This window comes from Equus asinus, chromosome 7, assembly GCF_041296235.1.
Source record: "Equus asinus isolate D_3611 breed Donkey chromosome 7, EquAss-T2T_v2, whole genome shotgun sequence".
NCBI classification, from domain to species: Eukaryota; Metazoa; Chordata; class Mammalia; order Perissodactyla; family Equidae; genus Equus; species Equus asinus.
In genome coordinates this window covers 55,488,840-55,505,864 of record NC_091796.1, presented here as the reverse complement: position 1 = coordinate 55,505,864, position 17,025 = coordinate 55,488,840, and the positions used below count along the sequence as shown (strand labels likewise).

Below are 17,025 nucleotides of genomic sequence, written 5' to 3'. Positions count from 1 at the left end.
TTGGGCTGTACTGTCCCTGTTTTCCGTCGTGTAAAGCATCCTATGTATCTCCTGGGAAACTGGGTTTTTGGACTGGCGAATTCCCTGGAACTTAATTTTGGGCTGTGTGGACGACTTTTAAGGGAAAGAAAGCACTTGGTTCCTGTTCTCTCGGGGAGGGAAGAGTAGGAGAAGAAATTAGACAAATTCTGCCTTCTTTTCTAAAGCACGCCCTTCCCCAGAATCCCACTAGGTTCCAGAAGCCTGTAAAAAGAAGAGATCACTCCATCCCCGTCTCCCTCTCACACCACTGATTCCCAAACCTATTTTGTATATATCTCCATCCCAGGCGCTTCCAGTATATTCAAGAGCTTTTCATGGAATTATTTTAAAAAGTAAAATATAAACTTAATTTTGGTTGATGTCATGAAGCCGTTTTTATGAAGTGGCAGAAGAGCAGTGGTACCGTGCCTTTGTTTTGTTGGGGGGGAAGCTGGCCTGAGATTTGGTGCCATATAGGGAAATGGTGGACCTGGTGGACTAGGGTGGGGCATCACCTCCTGTCCTGGACTCTGGGCTGGACATCAAGCCAAAGTAGTAGTGATACTGAGCCCAGGACCACCTTCTCTGCAACTGTAGGGTCTGCACCGCCCCCCCCCACCCCCACCCCCCCCCCCCCGGGAAAAACCTCTTGCTTTCTAGAAAGGACTATTAACAACAGCATTTCCTTGTACTCTCTCTCTTAATGTGAGTGGCTATCTTCAGTATATTCAGAGGATGCTCCTAGACCCCGCTTCCCCCTGTCCCTTTGGCTTTCAGTTATGGTGATGGGCCTTTGAAGATCCATCAGTACAGCCTTTCGGGAGGCAGTGATGGGTTTGCATCCTGGCTCCATTTACTTTGTCTTTGGGACTTTAATTTCTCTAAACTTAAGTTTTTAAACTTTAAGATGAGATTAAAAAGTCCTCCTCAAAAGCTGTTGTGAGGGTTACTCAAGATGTTTGCAGGGTGGTTGGCTGAGTGCCAACATCGTGGTAAATGCTCCTTAAGGTGAGTAGTTGCTACTCTAGAAGGAAGAAAGGGAGGAAGGAAGGAAAGACAATCTTTTGCTTATGGTATGACATAGTAATTCTTGGCTTTTAACAGGTTTGTTTTTTCCTGGTGGATCAGGTAGCTAAAAGATTTTTTGTAACACCCACTCAGGAATATGTGAATTTGTGAAATCCTGGCCATTTTGTTTAACTATTCTAATTTGTGTAGCTAACCTGATGGATATATTGATAATGTTTCACTTTAAAACAGAATGACCTTCCTTTTATTTCTATATAATCATCAGAAGGGGCATAGTAACACGTCTTTCATGAAAACCCATAGGCTGTGGCATTGGTTAAAAAAAAACACAAGTATCTAAGCAAAAAATCCAACAGGCGGATAGCGTTTAGTTCACAGGAATTTATATCCCCTCTGGATGCACATTTGCATTTGTGGCATTATTTTTATTTTTTAAAAAAATTTTACTTTTCCTTTTTCTCCCCAAAGCCCCAGGTACATAGTTGTATATTTCTAGTTGTGAGTCCTTCTAGTTGTGGCATGTGGGATGCCGCCTCAGCATGGCCTGATGAGCAGTGCCATGTTTGCGTCCAGGATCCGAACCAGCAAAACCCTGGGCCACCAAAGCAGAGCGCTCGAACTTAACCGTTCGGTCACGGGGCTGGCCCCTGTGGCATTATTTTTGTATTTACTGGGGCACCACACCATTTTATAATCAATGTAATAAAGACCTTACATGTGCATCTTGCTTCAAGATGCTAGACAAAAATAAACCAAATTGTCTTGTCCCCTGGAATATCTAACCTGAATAATAGAAATCAGAGATTCCCAAAGGCCCTCAGAATTTAAACAATAAGCCAATGGTATCCTTCTGCGTTTTCCATGATGGTTTGGAGTGCTCTGGTTCAGGGCTGTAGGGAACTGTCAGGACCACATGGAGTGTTGGAGGATAACAGCCAAAGGCAGAAGAGAAGGCGAGGCTAGGAGATTGTATAAAGGGGAAGGGGGAGGTGAAATCAAGAGTGGCGGAGAGGAGATGTGAGGCCCAGGTAGGGGTGGCAGAGGTGGTCATACATAACAGGACTCCGGCAGGGACTTTGTAACTCTTAGATTATGCCATTGCTTCAACCAGGACCATCTTCTCAATCAGGACAGTCGCACTGCCTTCTGGCATCCAGGGCTGGTTAGCTTGCACCAAGTAGAGGCCAAATGGAGGAGTTGTGCTGTGGGTACCCTTGAGCATCTTGTCCTGCATCTAGTCTGTGCCAGATGAATTCTCTTTTCAATTAGTGAAGGTTTTTTTGTGTCTGAAGTAGAGGATGCTCTTTTCCAGCTTTTAGAAGATTCTATGCTAGTTTCTTTATTTTCATATTTCTCAGTGTAGTTTACTCCTTGAACTGTTTCCCTCTCTATTTGTAGAAAGAAATTCTTTTTTAAAAAAATCTTGGGGCCAGCCTGGTGGCATAGTGGTTAAGTTTCTGTACTCCACTTTGGCAGCCTGAGGTTTGTGGGATTGGATCCTGGGCGTGGACCTGGGTATCACTCATCAAGCCATGCTGCGGCAGTGTCCCACATGCAAAATAAAGGAAGACTGGCACAGATGTTAGCTCTGGGACAGTATTCCTCAAGCAAAAAGAGGAGGATTGGCAACAGATGTTAGCTCAGGGCCAATCTTCCTCACCAAAAAAATAAAAATAAATAAATAAATCTTGTACATCTTAGTCTCACCCCTTCTACAGTTTAATAGAATGGTTGATTTTTGTTTGACATTTGTGCGACACATGTTGTGGCTTTGCTGGCCCAGCTGACCCAGCCTAGATGGCATGTTCCTACATCTAGTGGGAGGTTCCAGCCATAACCAGGCCCAGGGCCCAGGCAGCCACCTGTCTCTACTCTCCCAGCTGTTAAACCTTCAGCCTGGAGACAAAGTCTACATCTGTTCTCCTTTTAAAGGCTCCTAAATTGTTCTTTCCTCTTCCTTGAGGATTGCCCACTGCTGTTGCTCCAAATAGCGTTTTGCTCTGAGCCATACTTTTCAGTGACATGAGGAATTGCTGGAAGGAGAAGTGTTCAGGTTCCGTTTGTCAGAGATTTTGTTTTTCACTGTTCTTTAGCCTCATGAGGCGAGAGCTGCAGCATGTTCTGTCTCATCCGGTATCTAGGACAAAGCTCAGCACACCATAAACTAACTTAAATATTTGTTATCTTCATAAAGATTGTTAAGGGTGATGTAAGACATGGCCCAGATGCTCACTTAGGCCTTTCTCTGTCTCTGTTTTAGAACGAAAATATCAGAGAAAAGTGGGGAGGAGCATATTGAATTATGTGAATAAATAGACTTCAGAGGAGAATGAAGGTCCATTTCTGATAAATATGGACCGGAGCACAGGCAGTTAGCCATAGCTGTGGCATTTAGGAGCTCACACAAGGGGAGTTATGTGTAGGCTAATCCATGGGGCAAAGTATAGATATGTAAACTTGCCCAACACCGGTCCACTCCATTTTTTAAATCATGTGAGGAATCAGTGATCTAAAACAACTATTTAATGGTTTTAGGCTTTTAAAAAATTCTTAAAGTGTTTGGTAGTAGAAAAAAATAGAAAAAGCTACTCAGAAGGACAAAATCTAATTCCCCCATTCATAAAGTGCTGTAAATTTGATTGGAAGACATAACAGAAATACAAGTTGACCTTAGCTAGTTGGCTTAAAAAAAAATCCTTCAAATGCTAAAGCACAGAAAAAAGTCTAAGACTCCTAAGCAGAATTAGTTAGAAAAAAAAATCCCTAGAGTGCAAAAACCAAACAAAACCCTAAAGATGGAAGGAAAACAAAAGAAAGAAGGACTAGGATGTAGTTCTTCCTCGAAGAGAAGGGGGTTGGATTTTTAGGCGGACTGAGTGCGAGACAAAGTGGAGGCCCTGAGGAAGCCGGCTGCGCCCATGGGCGTTTTCTCTGGAGTTGCTGCAGTTACAACGTAACATTTCTGGGGTCTGGGGAGGTCGGGCACACGGCTGCTGTGCGTCCGACTTTGCTGGTGACGCCAGCTCCATTCCCCAACCAAGAGATGGTCAGGCTTCCGGTGCTGCTGGGGGAAGCAGGCCCACTCTCTTTGTCTGACTTGGAAGGTCACTTTTTTGTTCGCCCAGTGTGTGAATTTGGGTCGGGGCTAAAGGAATCGAGTGTACTTATGTGTCTTTACCAGAGATTTCTTTGATTATATGGTCTGTCAATTCTCTGTAATTTGAAAATGTCCATTAATCTGGTATTTGTTTTTCAGTATGTCCTGTCTGTTTTGAAATTTACCTACCCTACGTTATTCCAAGGGTGAGTATCATTTATGCTCTTTATACTCATTTGTAGGAAATGTCCGATCAGCATCATTAAATGTTCTTTAAAATATTTTTAACGCCTGAGTAGATTTTTAATCAAATAGACATACTGTAATTTATTTAACCATTCTATTAATGGGCATTTAAATTTTGTCCCATTTTGAGGATATAAGCACAACAATGTTATCAGACATTTTTTTTATTCAAATCTGCCAAATTTCCAACTATTTCTTTGGAATAGATTCCTACGTAAGAAATTTGGGTTAAAGAATATGAACTTCTTTAGTGTTCTTGAATATTAACGAATTCTTTTCCAGAAATGTTTTACCAATTTACGTTGTCAACCAGCCTGTATATGAAAGTTTCTGTAATATTTGATTCAAACTATGACTGCTGTTTTTTCCCTCTCTCTGCTGATTTCATAAGGCAAAAATGGTTCACACTGTTTTTCATATCATTTCTTAGATTATTCATGAAGTTGGACAGTTTACTTATGTTTATTATCCACTTTTAACTCTTTTTTTTTGTTTGTTTGTTTGTTTTTTTTTTTTGGAGGAAGATTAGCCCTGAGCTAACTACTGCCAGTCCTCCTCTTTTTGCTGAGGAAGCCTGGCTCTGAGCTAACATCCGTGCCCATCTTCCTCTAGTTTATACGTGGGACGCCTACCACAGCATGGCTGCCAAGCAGTGCCATGTCCGCACCCGGGATCTGAACCAGCGAACCCCGGGCCGCCGAGAAGCGGAACGTGCGAACTTAACCGCTGCGCCACCGGGCCGGCCCCCACTTTTAACTCTTTTTTCAATGAATTGTCTATTCGTGCCTTTTTACCCTTTTATTTTTACTGAGGTTTTAGTATATTTCTTATTAATTTAATGAATTCTTCATATTTTAAGGATACCAGCCACTTGTCCATCATGTTTATTGGAATTCCTTTTTTTTTTGCAATTTGTTTGTACTTTGCCCTCATTTTGTTTCTAATTATTTGTGTATGTTTATATAAATGTTTATAATTATTTTGATTATGTAAATGTTGTTTTTAAGTGACATCATAGAGAATTTGTTGTTTGAACATCGGAATGAAGCAGTAGAGAGAATCACATGTGAATCCACTGTGTGGTCTCATGACTGAGCGATGCTATCATTAGAAAGAAAATAGAAGGAAAAATGGTGCAGGGCTGGCCAGCGGTCCAGGTGTTGTAGAAGCCGGCTGGGTGCTTGGCGCTCACAGTTCCCTTTTTCACTTCCCTCTCCCCTCAGCTTTTTTTTTTAATGTTTTCTTTTTATGTGGACAAATATATTGATTGTTTTGTTTGTGATTGCTACCATTGCTTTTTTTTTGTAGATTTTTAAAAATTTTTTCCTTTTTCTCCCAAAGCCCCCCAGTACATAGTTGTGTATTTTTAGTTGTGGGTCCTTCTAGTTGTGGCATGTGGGACGCCGCCTCAGTGTGGCATGACGAGCGGTGCCATGTCTGCACCCAGGATTCGAACTGATGAAACCCTGGGCCACCGCAGCAGAGTGCGCGAACTTAAGTGCTCGGACATGGGGCCGGCCCTCTACCATTGCTTTTATGTTTATTCCTCTCCATCACAAGATCATGTAGATATTCACCTGTATTTCATTAAAGCTTTATTCAATTCTTAGTCATTGTCTCTTCATTTCAGTATGTGATGCAATGTGAAGAAAGCCCTCCCCTAATAGGTTCATTTGCACTGCCCCTATTTATTATATTTTATCCTGTAATCCTTCTGTTTGCCTTTGGGTTGTTGATATCATATGTAAAGTTATTTTTCTAGGATCTATTTTTGAGTACTTATTTGTCAATTTTTGTGGAAAGGGGCTAGTGCTAAATTGTTTTAGTTATTACAGCATTTAAATATGTGGTAGAGCTCATCATGCCAGCTCTGGTGATCTAGTGGATAAGATTTGGTGCTCTTATTGTCACAGCCAGGGTTCCTTTCCTGGTCAGGAAACCATACTACCTGTCTGTTGGTTGTCATACTGTGGTGGCTGCGTGTTGCCGTGATGCTGAAAGCTATACCACTGAGATTTCAAATACCAGCAGGGTCATCCATGGTGGACAGGTTCAGCAGAGATTCCAGACTAAGACAGACTAGGAAGAAGGACCTGGCCACCTGCTTCTGAAAAAATTGGCCACGAAAACCCTATGAAGAGCCAACCCTGATGGCCTAGTTGTTAAAGATAGGCACGCTCTGCTTTGGCGGCCTGGGTTCGGTTCCTGGGTGCAGAACCACACCCCTCATCTGTCAGTAGCCATGCCATGGTGGTGGCTCACGTAGAAGAACTAGAAGGACTTACAACTATGCACAACTATTTACTGGGGCTTTGGGGAGGGTAAAAAAAAAAACCCTATGAATAACAATGGGACGTTGTCTGATATACGCTGAAGGGTGAGAGGATGGTGCAAAAAGCCTGGGACGGGATTCCCCTCTGCTGTCCACAGGGTTGTAAGGAGTCAGAATCCACTTGAGGGCACTAGCAAGAAAGAGCTCATCATCCTTCATTCTTCCTTTTTTATTTATATTATGCAAATGCAAAGAGAAAAGCAGGGATTGTGATCTTAATGTCAGATAAGGTTGAATTCAGGACAAAGAGCATTAAACAAGTGAGTAAAGATGTGTTATAATGCTGGAGCATGCAGTTCAAAATGAAAATAAAATAGTGATGAATCTCTATACCAACCAAACAATAGGGCAACATCATTTGTCAAACAAAAACTGTAGGACTACCAGGGATAAAGAAGAACATACTAGTAATAGGAGTCAAATTTACTACTATTTTCCCATGACAGTTCAGTTGGATAAAAAACCAGTGTCGGGGCTGGCCCTGTGATTGAGTGGTTAAGTTCACGCACTCTGCTTTGGCAGCTTGGGATTTCACCGGTTCTGATCCTGGGCGCGGACATGGCACTGCTCATCAAGCCATGCTGAGGCAGCATCCCACATACCACAACTAGAAGGACCCACAACTAAAAACATAAACTATGTACTGGGGGGCTTTGGGGAGAAAAAGGAAAAAAAAATCTTTAAAAAAACCCCAAACAACAAAAAACAACGACAAAAAACCAGTGTGTGCATATGTATGTTATATAGTATATATGTATGCTAAATAATGCAATTAATAAATATCAAACACTGTATATAGAAAATAGGGATTATGCCCTCTTTTCAAATGCCCATGGAATATTCACCAGGATTCAAACAGCAGTAATTTCCCAAAAGTAGCAATTATACAGTGCTAGTGCACTAAAACTAGATCTTAATATCGAAGACAAAAATCTCTATCTACAAATGGCTGTTGAATATATAAAAAGATATTCTTCACTTATAAGAAGAATATAACTGAAAAATACATTGAGATATTATACTTTACCTATAAGATTTACAAAATCATTGATTATGGGATGGCAAATGGGTGCAGCTCTGTGAGTGGCACTTTGGCGGATATAACAGCATTGCACTGGTGTGAATCCTTCAATCCAGCAATTCCTCTTCCAGGAATTTACCGGAGAGGTTTACTTGCGTTTCTGTAAATGAAATATGTATAAAGATAGACGTGAAAAATATTGCAGCTCCATTTGTGACAGCAAGCATTTTTATTTTTTATTTTATTATTTTTTAAAGATTTTATTTTTTTCCTTTGTCTCCCCAAAGCCCCCTAGTACATAGTTGTATATTCTTCGTTGTGGGTCCTTCTAGTTGTGGCATGTGGGATGCTGCCTCAGCGTTGTCTGATGAGCAGTGCCGTGTCCGTGCCCAGGCTTCAAACCAAAGAAACGCTGGGCCACCTGCAGCGGAGTGCGTGAACTTAACCACTCGGCCAGGCAAGCATTTTTAAACAATCTAATTTTCATCTATCCAGAACCAGTTAAATAAATTATATTGTATCGCTAGTGGAATGCTGTTCTCATGTTAAACAATACGAGGAAACTTTCGTGTATTGACATGGAAAGGTCTTCAAGATGCATTTAATGGGGAAGAAAGCAAGTCCTTGATAGTGTAGTACACTCCCATCGTGTGGAATTGTGTGGCTATGTTTTCCTTATTTAAAAAAAGATAAAGAAGAAACTAGTAAGAGTGGTTACCTATAGGAAAAGATGGGAACAGTGCAGATAGTGGACAGGAAAGAGAAGGAGACTTTTCACCACTTGCTTTTTTATACTTTTGGATTTTTGTTCTTTATGTTATTACCAATATGTTATTTCAGGTGAACTCTAGAATTACTTTGTCAAATTTCTCCCCAATGTTTCATAGCAAAACTTTAAAAATACTGTCTATGACTATGTATATTTCGGTCACTGAAGCTGGGATATTGTTTTCTTGTTAGTGACTGGGAGTCATTTTCTGGTCTGATTATCCTTTCACTTCTCTCCAGGCAGAAGGATTTAGGGAACTTACATGGGAAGGGATGATGTTTTCACCTGAATTGCATTTTCCCCTCTTCTCTGTAGATGGATCAAGCTGAACGTACCTCCCGCAATAGAATGTAAGGTCTACAAATGCAAGAATTTTTTTAAAAATCCATTTTTGTCACCGGAATATCCCCAGTGTCTAGAACAATGTCCGGCACATAGGAGGTGCATAGTAGGGCAGCGTAACCCATTCTACAATATTTATTGGGTGCAAACTATGTGACAGTCACTGTTCTAGGCAGTTGGGATACATCAGTGAAGAAAACAAAGATCCCGCCCTGCTGAAGCTGGCTTTTCTCTGCTGCCTGTCCCTTAAGTGTATCTGCAGTGACCGGTACCCTCTGCCCAGTTGCTCAGCTCAGAAACCTGGGTTGTTCTTGATTCCTTTGTCTCCTTCCTCCCTGACATCTAATTAACAACCAGGACCTCTGGTCCACCTTCTTCATTGGAACTGCCCCTTCCCCAGGCCACTGTCATCTCTCGAATTACTCTAACAACTCTTGACTTGCTTCCTGGCCTCTGCTCTTGCTTCTCTGGAAAGCATTCTGTCCCTCATAAAGAGAGGGAGCTTTCCCAAATGTAAATGTGACAGCATCGCTCGTGTGCTTCAAACCCTTCAGTGAAGCTCCAGCTCCTTAATGTGGTTGACGTGGCCTTTCGTGACCAGCCCCACCTCTCCAGTGTCAGCTCTGGCCACAATCACTTCGAATGCTCAAATGCTAAGGTCCAGGCCAATCGAACCTCTCTGAGAAGCTTTGAATGAGCCATCATCCTGCTCACCTCTGGACCTTTGTCCATTTTGGGCCTCCTGCTTTGAACACGCTTCAGGTTTTTGCTCAGATTTTCTTCCCCTACGAAGACTTACCCAACTCACTGGACTAGGTTAACTGCCCCTGCCAAAGTGGCTTGTAGTGCCTGGGACTCTTCCTGTGAGGGTTTTATCACACTCTGTTGTAATTATTGGTTAGTTAGCTCACTTCCCAGTAGATCAGCCTCGGCACTATTGATATTTTGAGCAGGGTAATTCTTTGTCACGGGACTGTCCTGCACGTTGTAGGATGTTGAGCAGCATCTCTGGCTTCTATTTAATAGACACCAATAGTGCACCCTCTGCTTCCCCACCCCTAGTCGTGAGAACCAAAAATGTCTCCAGATACTGCCCAATGTCCCCTGGGGGAAAAGACCACATGGTTGAGAACCACTGTTCTAGACCATGATGTTGGAGGGGATGACCCCTATCTGTCTGTTCTGTCTGGCTGGGTCAGTGAAGCCTTCACAAAGAAGGCGTGAAACCAGAATCCTGTATGATGAGCGGATGATCACCAACACACAAGGAGCTGGGAAGAACTTTATGGCTCAAGAGGACAACAGCACGTGCAAACTCTTAGAAGTATGAAATGGCCTGGCCCATTCCAAGGCTGCGGGCTGTGCAGAAGGGCTGGAATGTGTCTGTCGTAGACAGCCATGGCAGACGTAGAGGAGCTGATCCTGGAGAGGGGTGGGTGCAAATTCCACAAGGCTTGTGTGTCACACACAAATGACTTTATCCTGTAGGCCAGGGGTTCTCCACGGTAGTGCCGCAAGACTTGGGTGTGTTGTAATCACTTCTGAGATGAAGTGTCTCAAGTCATAACTAAAAATGAGGTGTTGAAATTTATGAATGACTCACCTAAAATAAAAAAGCAATTAGAGCAAAACAGGATAAAGTTATGCCTATAGTACTCCTCTCATTTCATATTTCGCTGTGCTTTCTGCAGTGGAAGAGGGAAGGGTGTTTATTTTATAACCTGTGCTCCCCCTAAACTCTGCTTTCTGAGGAAGTGTGTCTCATATGAGCTTCATGACCCAACTCTGTTGTGGCACAAAAAGGCTGAGAGCTGCTGTCTGTGGCACTGGGAAGAATCAACTGGCTGTTTTTTTAAAATTATTTTATCGCGGTCATAATAGTTTATAACATTGTGAAATTTCAGTTGTATGTTATTTGTCAGTCACCCTACATATGTGCCCCTTAACCCCTTATGCCCATCCCCCAACTCCCTTCTCTTCTAGTAACCACTAATCTGTTCTCTTTGTCCCTGTGTTTGTCTGTCTTCCACAAGTGAGTGAAATCATGTGGTGTTTGCCTTTCTCTGTCTGGCTTATTTCGCTTAACATCATACCCTCAGAGTCCATCTATGTTGTTGTGAATGGGATGATTTTGTCTTGTTTTCTGGCTGAGTAGTATTCCATTGTATATATACACCACATCTTCTTTATCCAATCATCAGTTGATGGGCACTTGGGTTGCTTCCACTTCTTGGCTGTTGTGAATAATGCTGCAGTGAACGTAGGGGTGCATAAGTCTCTTTGAATTGTTGATTTCAAGTTCTTTCGATAAATACCCAGTATTGGAATAGCAGGGTTGTATGGTATTTCTATTTGTAATTTTTTGAGAAATCTCCATGCTGTTTTCCATAGGGGCCGCTCCAGTTTGCATTCCCAGCAGCAGTGGATGACGGTTCTCTTTTCTCCACATCCTCTCCAACATTTTTTGTTTTCTGGCTTGGTAATTATAGCCATTCTAATGGGTGTGAGATGACATTTCATTGTAGTTTTGATTTGCATTTCCCTAATGATTAGTGATGTTGAACGTCTTTTCATGTGCCTGTTGGCCATCTGTATATATTCTTTGGAGAAACTTCTGTTCATATCCTCTGCCCATTTTTTTGTCTGGTTTTTGGTTTTTTGTTGTTGAGTTCTTTATATATTTTGGAGATTAACCCCTTATTGGATATATGATTTGCAAATATTTTCTCCCAGTTGGTGGGTTGTCTTTTTGTTTTGTTCCTGGTTTTCTTTGGCTTTCAGAAGCTCTTCAGTCTGATGTAGTCCCATTTGTTCATTTTTTCTTTTGTTTCCCTTGCTTGAGTAGACATGGTATTCGAAAGGATGCTTCTAAGACCAATGTCAGAGTGCACTGCCTATATTTTCTTCTAGGAGTTTTATAGTTTCAGGTCTTATGATATCAGATCCATTTTGAGTTAATTTTTGTGTATGGCAAAAGATAATGATCTACTTTCATTCTTTTGCATGTGACTGTCCAGTTTTCCAAACACCATTTATTGAAGAAACTTTCCTTTCTCCATTGTATGTTCTTAGCTCCTTTGTCAAAGATTAGCTGTCTGTAGATGTGTGGTTTTATTTCTGGGCTCTCAATTCTGTTCCATTGATCTGTGTGTCCGTTTTTGTACCAGTACCATGCTGTTTTGATGCTATAGTTTTGTAGTATATTTTGAAGTAAGGGATTGTGATACCTCCAGCTTTGTTCTTTTTTCTCAGGATTGCTTTAGCTGTTCAGAGTCTCTTGTTGCCCATTGTGAATTTTGTTGCCCCATGTGAATTTTTAGGATTCCTAGTTCTATTTCCATGAAGAATGTCATTGGGATTCTGATTGGAATTGTGTTGAATCTGTAGTTTGCTTTAGATAGTCTGGGCATTTTAACTATGTTTATTCTTCCAATCCATGTACATGGAATATATTTCCATTTCTTTATGTCATCATCGATTTCTTTCAATAATGTCTTAATGTTTTCATTGTATAGGTGTTTTACCTCCTTGGTTAAATTTATTCCTAGATATTTTATTGTTTTTGTTGTGATTGTAAATGGCATTGTATACTTGAGTTCTCTTTCTGTTAGTTTGTTATTAAAGTATAGAAATGCAACTGATTTTTGTAAGTTGATTTTGTACCCTGCAACTTTGCTGTAGTTGTTGATTATTTCTAATAGTTTTCTGATGGGTTCTTTAGGGTTTTCTATATATAGAATCATGTCATCTGCAAATAGTGAGTTTCACTTCTTCTTTGGCAATTTGGATACCTTTTATTTCTTTTTCTTGCCTAATTGCTCCAGCCAAAGCCTCCAGTACTATGCTGAATAAGAGTCGTAAGAGTGGGCATCCTTGTCTTGTTCCTGTTCTCAGAGGGATGGCTTTCAGTTTTTCCCCATTGAGTATGATATTGGCTGTGGGTTTGTCATATATGGCTTTTATTATGTTGAAATACTTTCCTTCTGTACCCATTTTATTGAGAGTTTTTATCATAAATGGATGTTGGATCTTATCAAATGCTTTCTTTGCATCTATTGAGATGATCCTGTGGTTTTTATTCCTCATTTGTTAGTGTGGTGTATCATATTGATTGATTTGCGGATGATGAACCATCCTTGCATCCCTGATGTAAATCCCACTTGATCATGGTATATGATTCTTTTAATGTATTGCTGTTTTTGATTTGCCAATATTTTGTTGATGATTTTTGCATCTATGTTCATCAGCTGTATTGGCCTGTAATTTTCCTTCTTTGTGTTGTCCTTGTCTGGTTTTGGTATCAGAGTGATGTTGTCCTCATCTAATGAGTTGGGAAGCATTCTGTCTTCTTCAATTTCTTGTAATAGTTTGAGAAGGATAGGTATTAAATCTTGTTTGAATGTTTGGTAGAATTCTCCAGAGAGGCCATCTGGTTCTGGGCTTTTATTTTTGGGGAGGTTTTTGATTACAGTTTCAATCTCTTTCCTTGTGATTGGTGTATTCAGATTCTCTATTTCTCCTTGATTCAGTTTTGGGAGATTCTTTAAGTCTAAGAATTTATCCACTTCCTCTACATTGTCCAGTTTGTTGGTATATAGTTTTTCATAGTATTCTCTTGTAATCTTTGGTATTCTGTGATATCTGTTGTAATTTCTCCTCTTTCGTTTCTAATTTTATTTATTTGAGCTTTCTCTCTTTTTTTCTTAGTGAGTCTGGCTAAGGGTTTGTCCATTTTGTTTATCTTCTCAAAGAACAAGCTCTTAGTTTCATTGATCCTTTCTACTATTTTTTTGATTTCTATTTCATTTATTTATTTATTTCTAAGATTGGCCTTGAGCTAACATCTATCGCCAATCTTCCTCTTTTTTTTCTTCTCCCCAAAGCCCCCCAGTATGTAGTTGTGTATTCTAGTTGAAGTTCCTTTTAGAGTTCTGCTGTGTGAGATGCTGCCTCAGCATGGCTTGATGAGTGGTGCTAGGTCCATGCCTAGGATCCAAACTGGTGAAACCCTGCACCGCCGAAGCAGAGCGCTCGAACTTAACCTCTTGGCCATGGGGTCGGCCCTGTATTTCATTTATTTTTGCTCCAATTTTTATTATTTCCCTCCTTCTGCTGACTTTGGGCTTTGTTTGTTCTCCTTTTTCTATTTCTGTTAGGTGTAGTTTAAGGTTGCTTATTTGAGATTTTTTCTTGTTTGTTAATGTGGGCCTGTATGGCTATGAATTTCCCTCTTAGGACCATTTTTGCTGCATCCCATATGAGTTGGTATGGTATGTTTTCATTTTCACTTGTCCCCAGATATTTTTTGATTTATCCTTTAATTTCTTCATTGATCCATTGGTTATTCAGTAGCATGTTAGTTAGTCTCCACATGTTTGTTACTTTCCCAGCTTTTTTCTTGTAGTTTATTTCTAGTTTCATAGTATTATGATTGGAAAAGATGCTTGATATGATTTCAGTCTCCTAAAATTTATTGAGGCTTGCCTTGTTTCCCAACATATGGTCTGTTTGAAAATGTTCCATGTGCACTTGAGAAGAATTTGTATTCTACTGTCTTTGGATGAAGTGTTCTATATATATCTATTAAATCCATCTGGTCTAGTTTTTCATTTAATTCCACTATTTCCTTATTGACTTTCTGTCTGGATGATCTATCCATTAATGTAAGTGGGGTGCTGAGGTCCCCTACTATTATTGTGTTGCTGTTAAAGAATCAACTGTTTTATTTATTTATTTTTTCCTTTTTCTCCCAAAGTCTCCCAGTACATAGTTGTGTATTTTTTAGTTGTGGGTCCTTCTAGTTGTGGCATGGAATGCCGCCTCAGCCTGGCTTGATGAGCGGTGCTGTGTCTGCACCCAGGATCTCAAACAGCGAAACCCTGGGCTGCCGAAGCATAGCGCGTGAACTTAACCACTTGGCCATGGGACCGGCCCCAAGAATCAGCTGTTTTTAAAGCAAACAGCAAAGTTAAGTTTGCATTTTAGAACAAGCCCTTTGGCCGCAAAGTAGAGAATAGATGGTATGGGACAACCCTGGAGAGAGGGGAACCAGTCAGGGCACTAATGCTGTGGTCTAGGTGTGAGATGATGAGAGCCTGAATCAGGCAGAAGGAATAGAGAGGGGAAGACTTTGCAGTTGCGACCTGCTGTGAGGTTGCAAGTAGATGAGAGAGGTGACGGTGGAAGGAGGGCTAGGATGACGTCTAGTGTTCTGGTTTGGATGATCAGGATGGTAGGGAAGTTCAAGATAATGTTTTAGACATGTTATCATTGGGAGCTTGTGGGGTATCAGTGGTGGTATCCAAGTGAGAACATACATTTAGGAATCATCAGTGCAGAGGCAACGGGAGAAGTGGCTGTGGGTGAGGTTGTTCAGGAAAAGTCTGTAATAAGAAGAGAATATTATCAGTGTCCACACTGAATGGTACAGCTGGACTGAAGGGAATAGTAGAGGGTTGAGAAGGACAGGTCTGAGAATTGGGATGATAATTAGGACAGAGTGGGAGAAAAGAGTTGTCAGAATGATGGGATATGTATATTTGTGTCGCTTGACAGATTTGCTGGGGCTGGATGGCGTTGGAGACTGTGGTGCTCTATTAAATTCACACTGGCCCTTGTCCTTTTCAGGTGGCAGACATTAATTGGTGGACTTTTGCTTCATGTGTCATGGAAACTGGGCTGGGCAGAGATCAACAGCAGTTCAAGGTAGAACAACCTCTTCTGTGCTTGATTCATGATTCATGCCCTGCTTCCTTTTTACCCTATTGAAATCCTTATGGTGCTACATTGGATGTGTACTTGAGTTTTTTGACCTTCCTTGCCTTCTAAGCTTGAGATTTAATGATTTTATAATCAATTAGAACTCAAATAGTGTTTTCCTGGTTAAGAATGCCACTAATATAATATTAAAATTAATGGAGACATACAATTTATAATACCATATTAATTTGAGTTTGTTTTAGATCATACTACCCCTATGAATGAGTTATTAAATCAGCCTTAAAATTTTTTTGTAAATTTTATTTTGAAATTATTTTCTGCTTAGAGAAAAGTTAGAAATAGTGCAAAGAAGTCCCATATCTTTAGTCATGTTTCCAATTATTATCTTACTTAGCTTCTCCTGTCATTGTTTCATGATATATACCTATATATATAATTTTTTTCTGAACTATTTGAGAGTAAGTTGCAGATTTGAGAGTAAGATGCCACTTCTCTTTACTTATAAATTCTTGAACATGAATTTCCTAAGAGTAAGGACATTCTCTGATATGACTATGGTAGTTATCAAAATCAGGAAATTAATGTTGATACAATACTCTTATCTCATTTACAGACCATGTTCGTATTTTGCCAGTTTTCTCGATAATATCCTTTGTAATCCTCTGCCCTCACCCTAGTTCTCATGCAGGGTCCAATTCAGATCACACATTACATTCGTTGTTATAGTTCTATTAAGACAGCTTTTCAAATAGGTTTAAAAGAAATCTCAGAGACCATGACATTTTTTAGCCAATATTGTAATCTGAATTGGCCATCCACTCCTGCCTCACCTAGATAAACCCTCTTGATTCTTCGAGAACATCATGCCTTGCCTGAAATAATGCACAAAATGAAAAGAAAATGAAATCAAGCTTTATATGAATAAGTAAACATCCCAACTGAATAATCAGGCCAAGTCATTTGGCTTGTGGTCCACGTTATCTGCCCGGCTTCTCCATTCATCGGCTTGACTGCTTAATTAGTAAATCACCCCGTGCCTGTCCCTGTGGAGAAGCTTTGAGAATGTGTCCAGTATAAATATTAATAATTTTGGCTTCTCCTGAAAATATATAACTAGAGAGCAAAAAACTGGTATCAAGAGGTTTTACAAAGGAGAGGTCCTGGGAGCAGAGGTGTGGATTAATTTCTCTAACCCAATTCCATTTTAATCCAAACTCTGAAAGAATAATCCACACAAGATGCTTAACTAATCCAAAGGAGTAGTTCTTTAAGTCATAATTTTGCATTTCCATGGGATAGCATTCTCAACTTGATAAAATAAAGACACTTTCGGGGTTTGGTTCGTGATATTAAGTGCAGGTCTTACTCTAAACTCCATTGTTATGGTGGATAGTTCAGTGAAAACTGGGTCTTCGTTTAAACAAATATGGGCCCTGAATTCAAAGATC

General features: G+C 40.4%; 1 protein-coding gene across 7 annotated transcripts in view; it reads left to right on the top strand.

Annotated features, from left to right (window-relative positions):
• The window catches only part of TMEM241 (transmembrane protein 241), a 118,868-nt gene that overhangs the window by 336 nt on the left and 101,507 nt on the right, over positions 1-17,025 (top strand). For 4 of the 7 annotated variants that reach the window (XM_014837291.3, XM_044773534.2, XM_044773536.2 and 1 more), the window contains exons 2-3: positions 4,307-4,353; positions 15,485-15,562. In XM_014837291.3, the coding sequence (XP_014692777.1) occupies positions 4,307-4,353; positions 15,485-15,562 (125 nt within the window). The remainder of the gene's footprint in view (positions 1-4,306; positions 4,354-15,484; positions 15,563-17,025) is intronic. The other 3 variants (XM_070513406.1, XM_044773535.2, XM_070513407.1) reach the window with 1 other exon arrangement.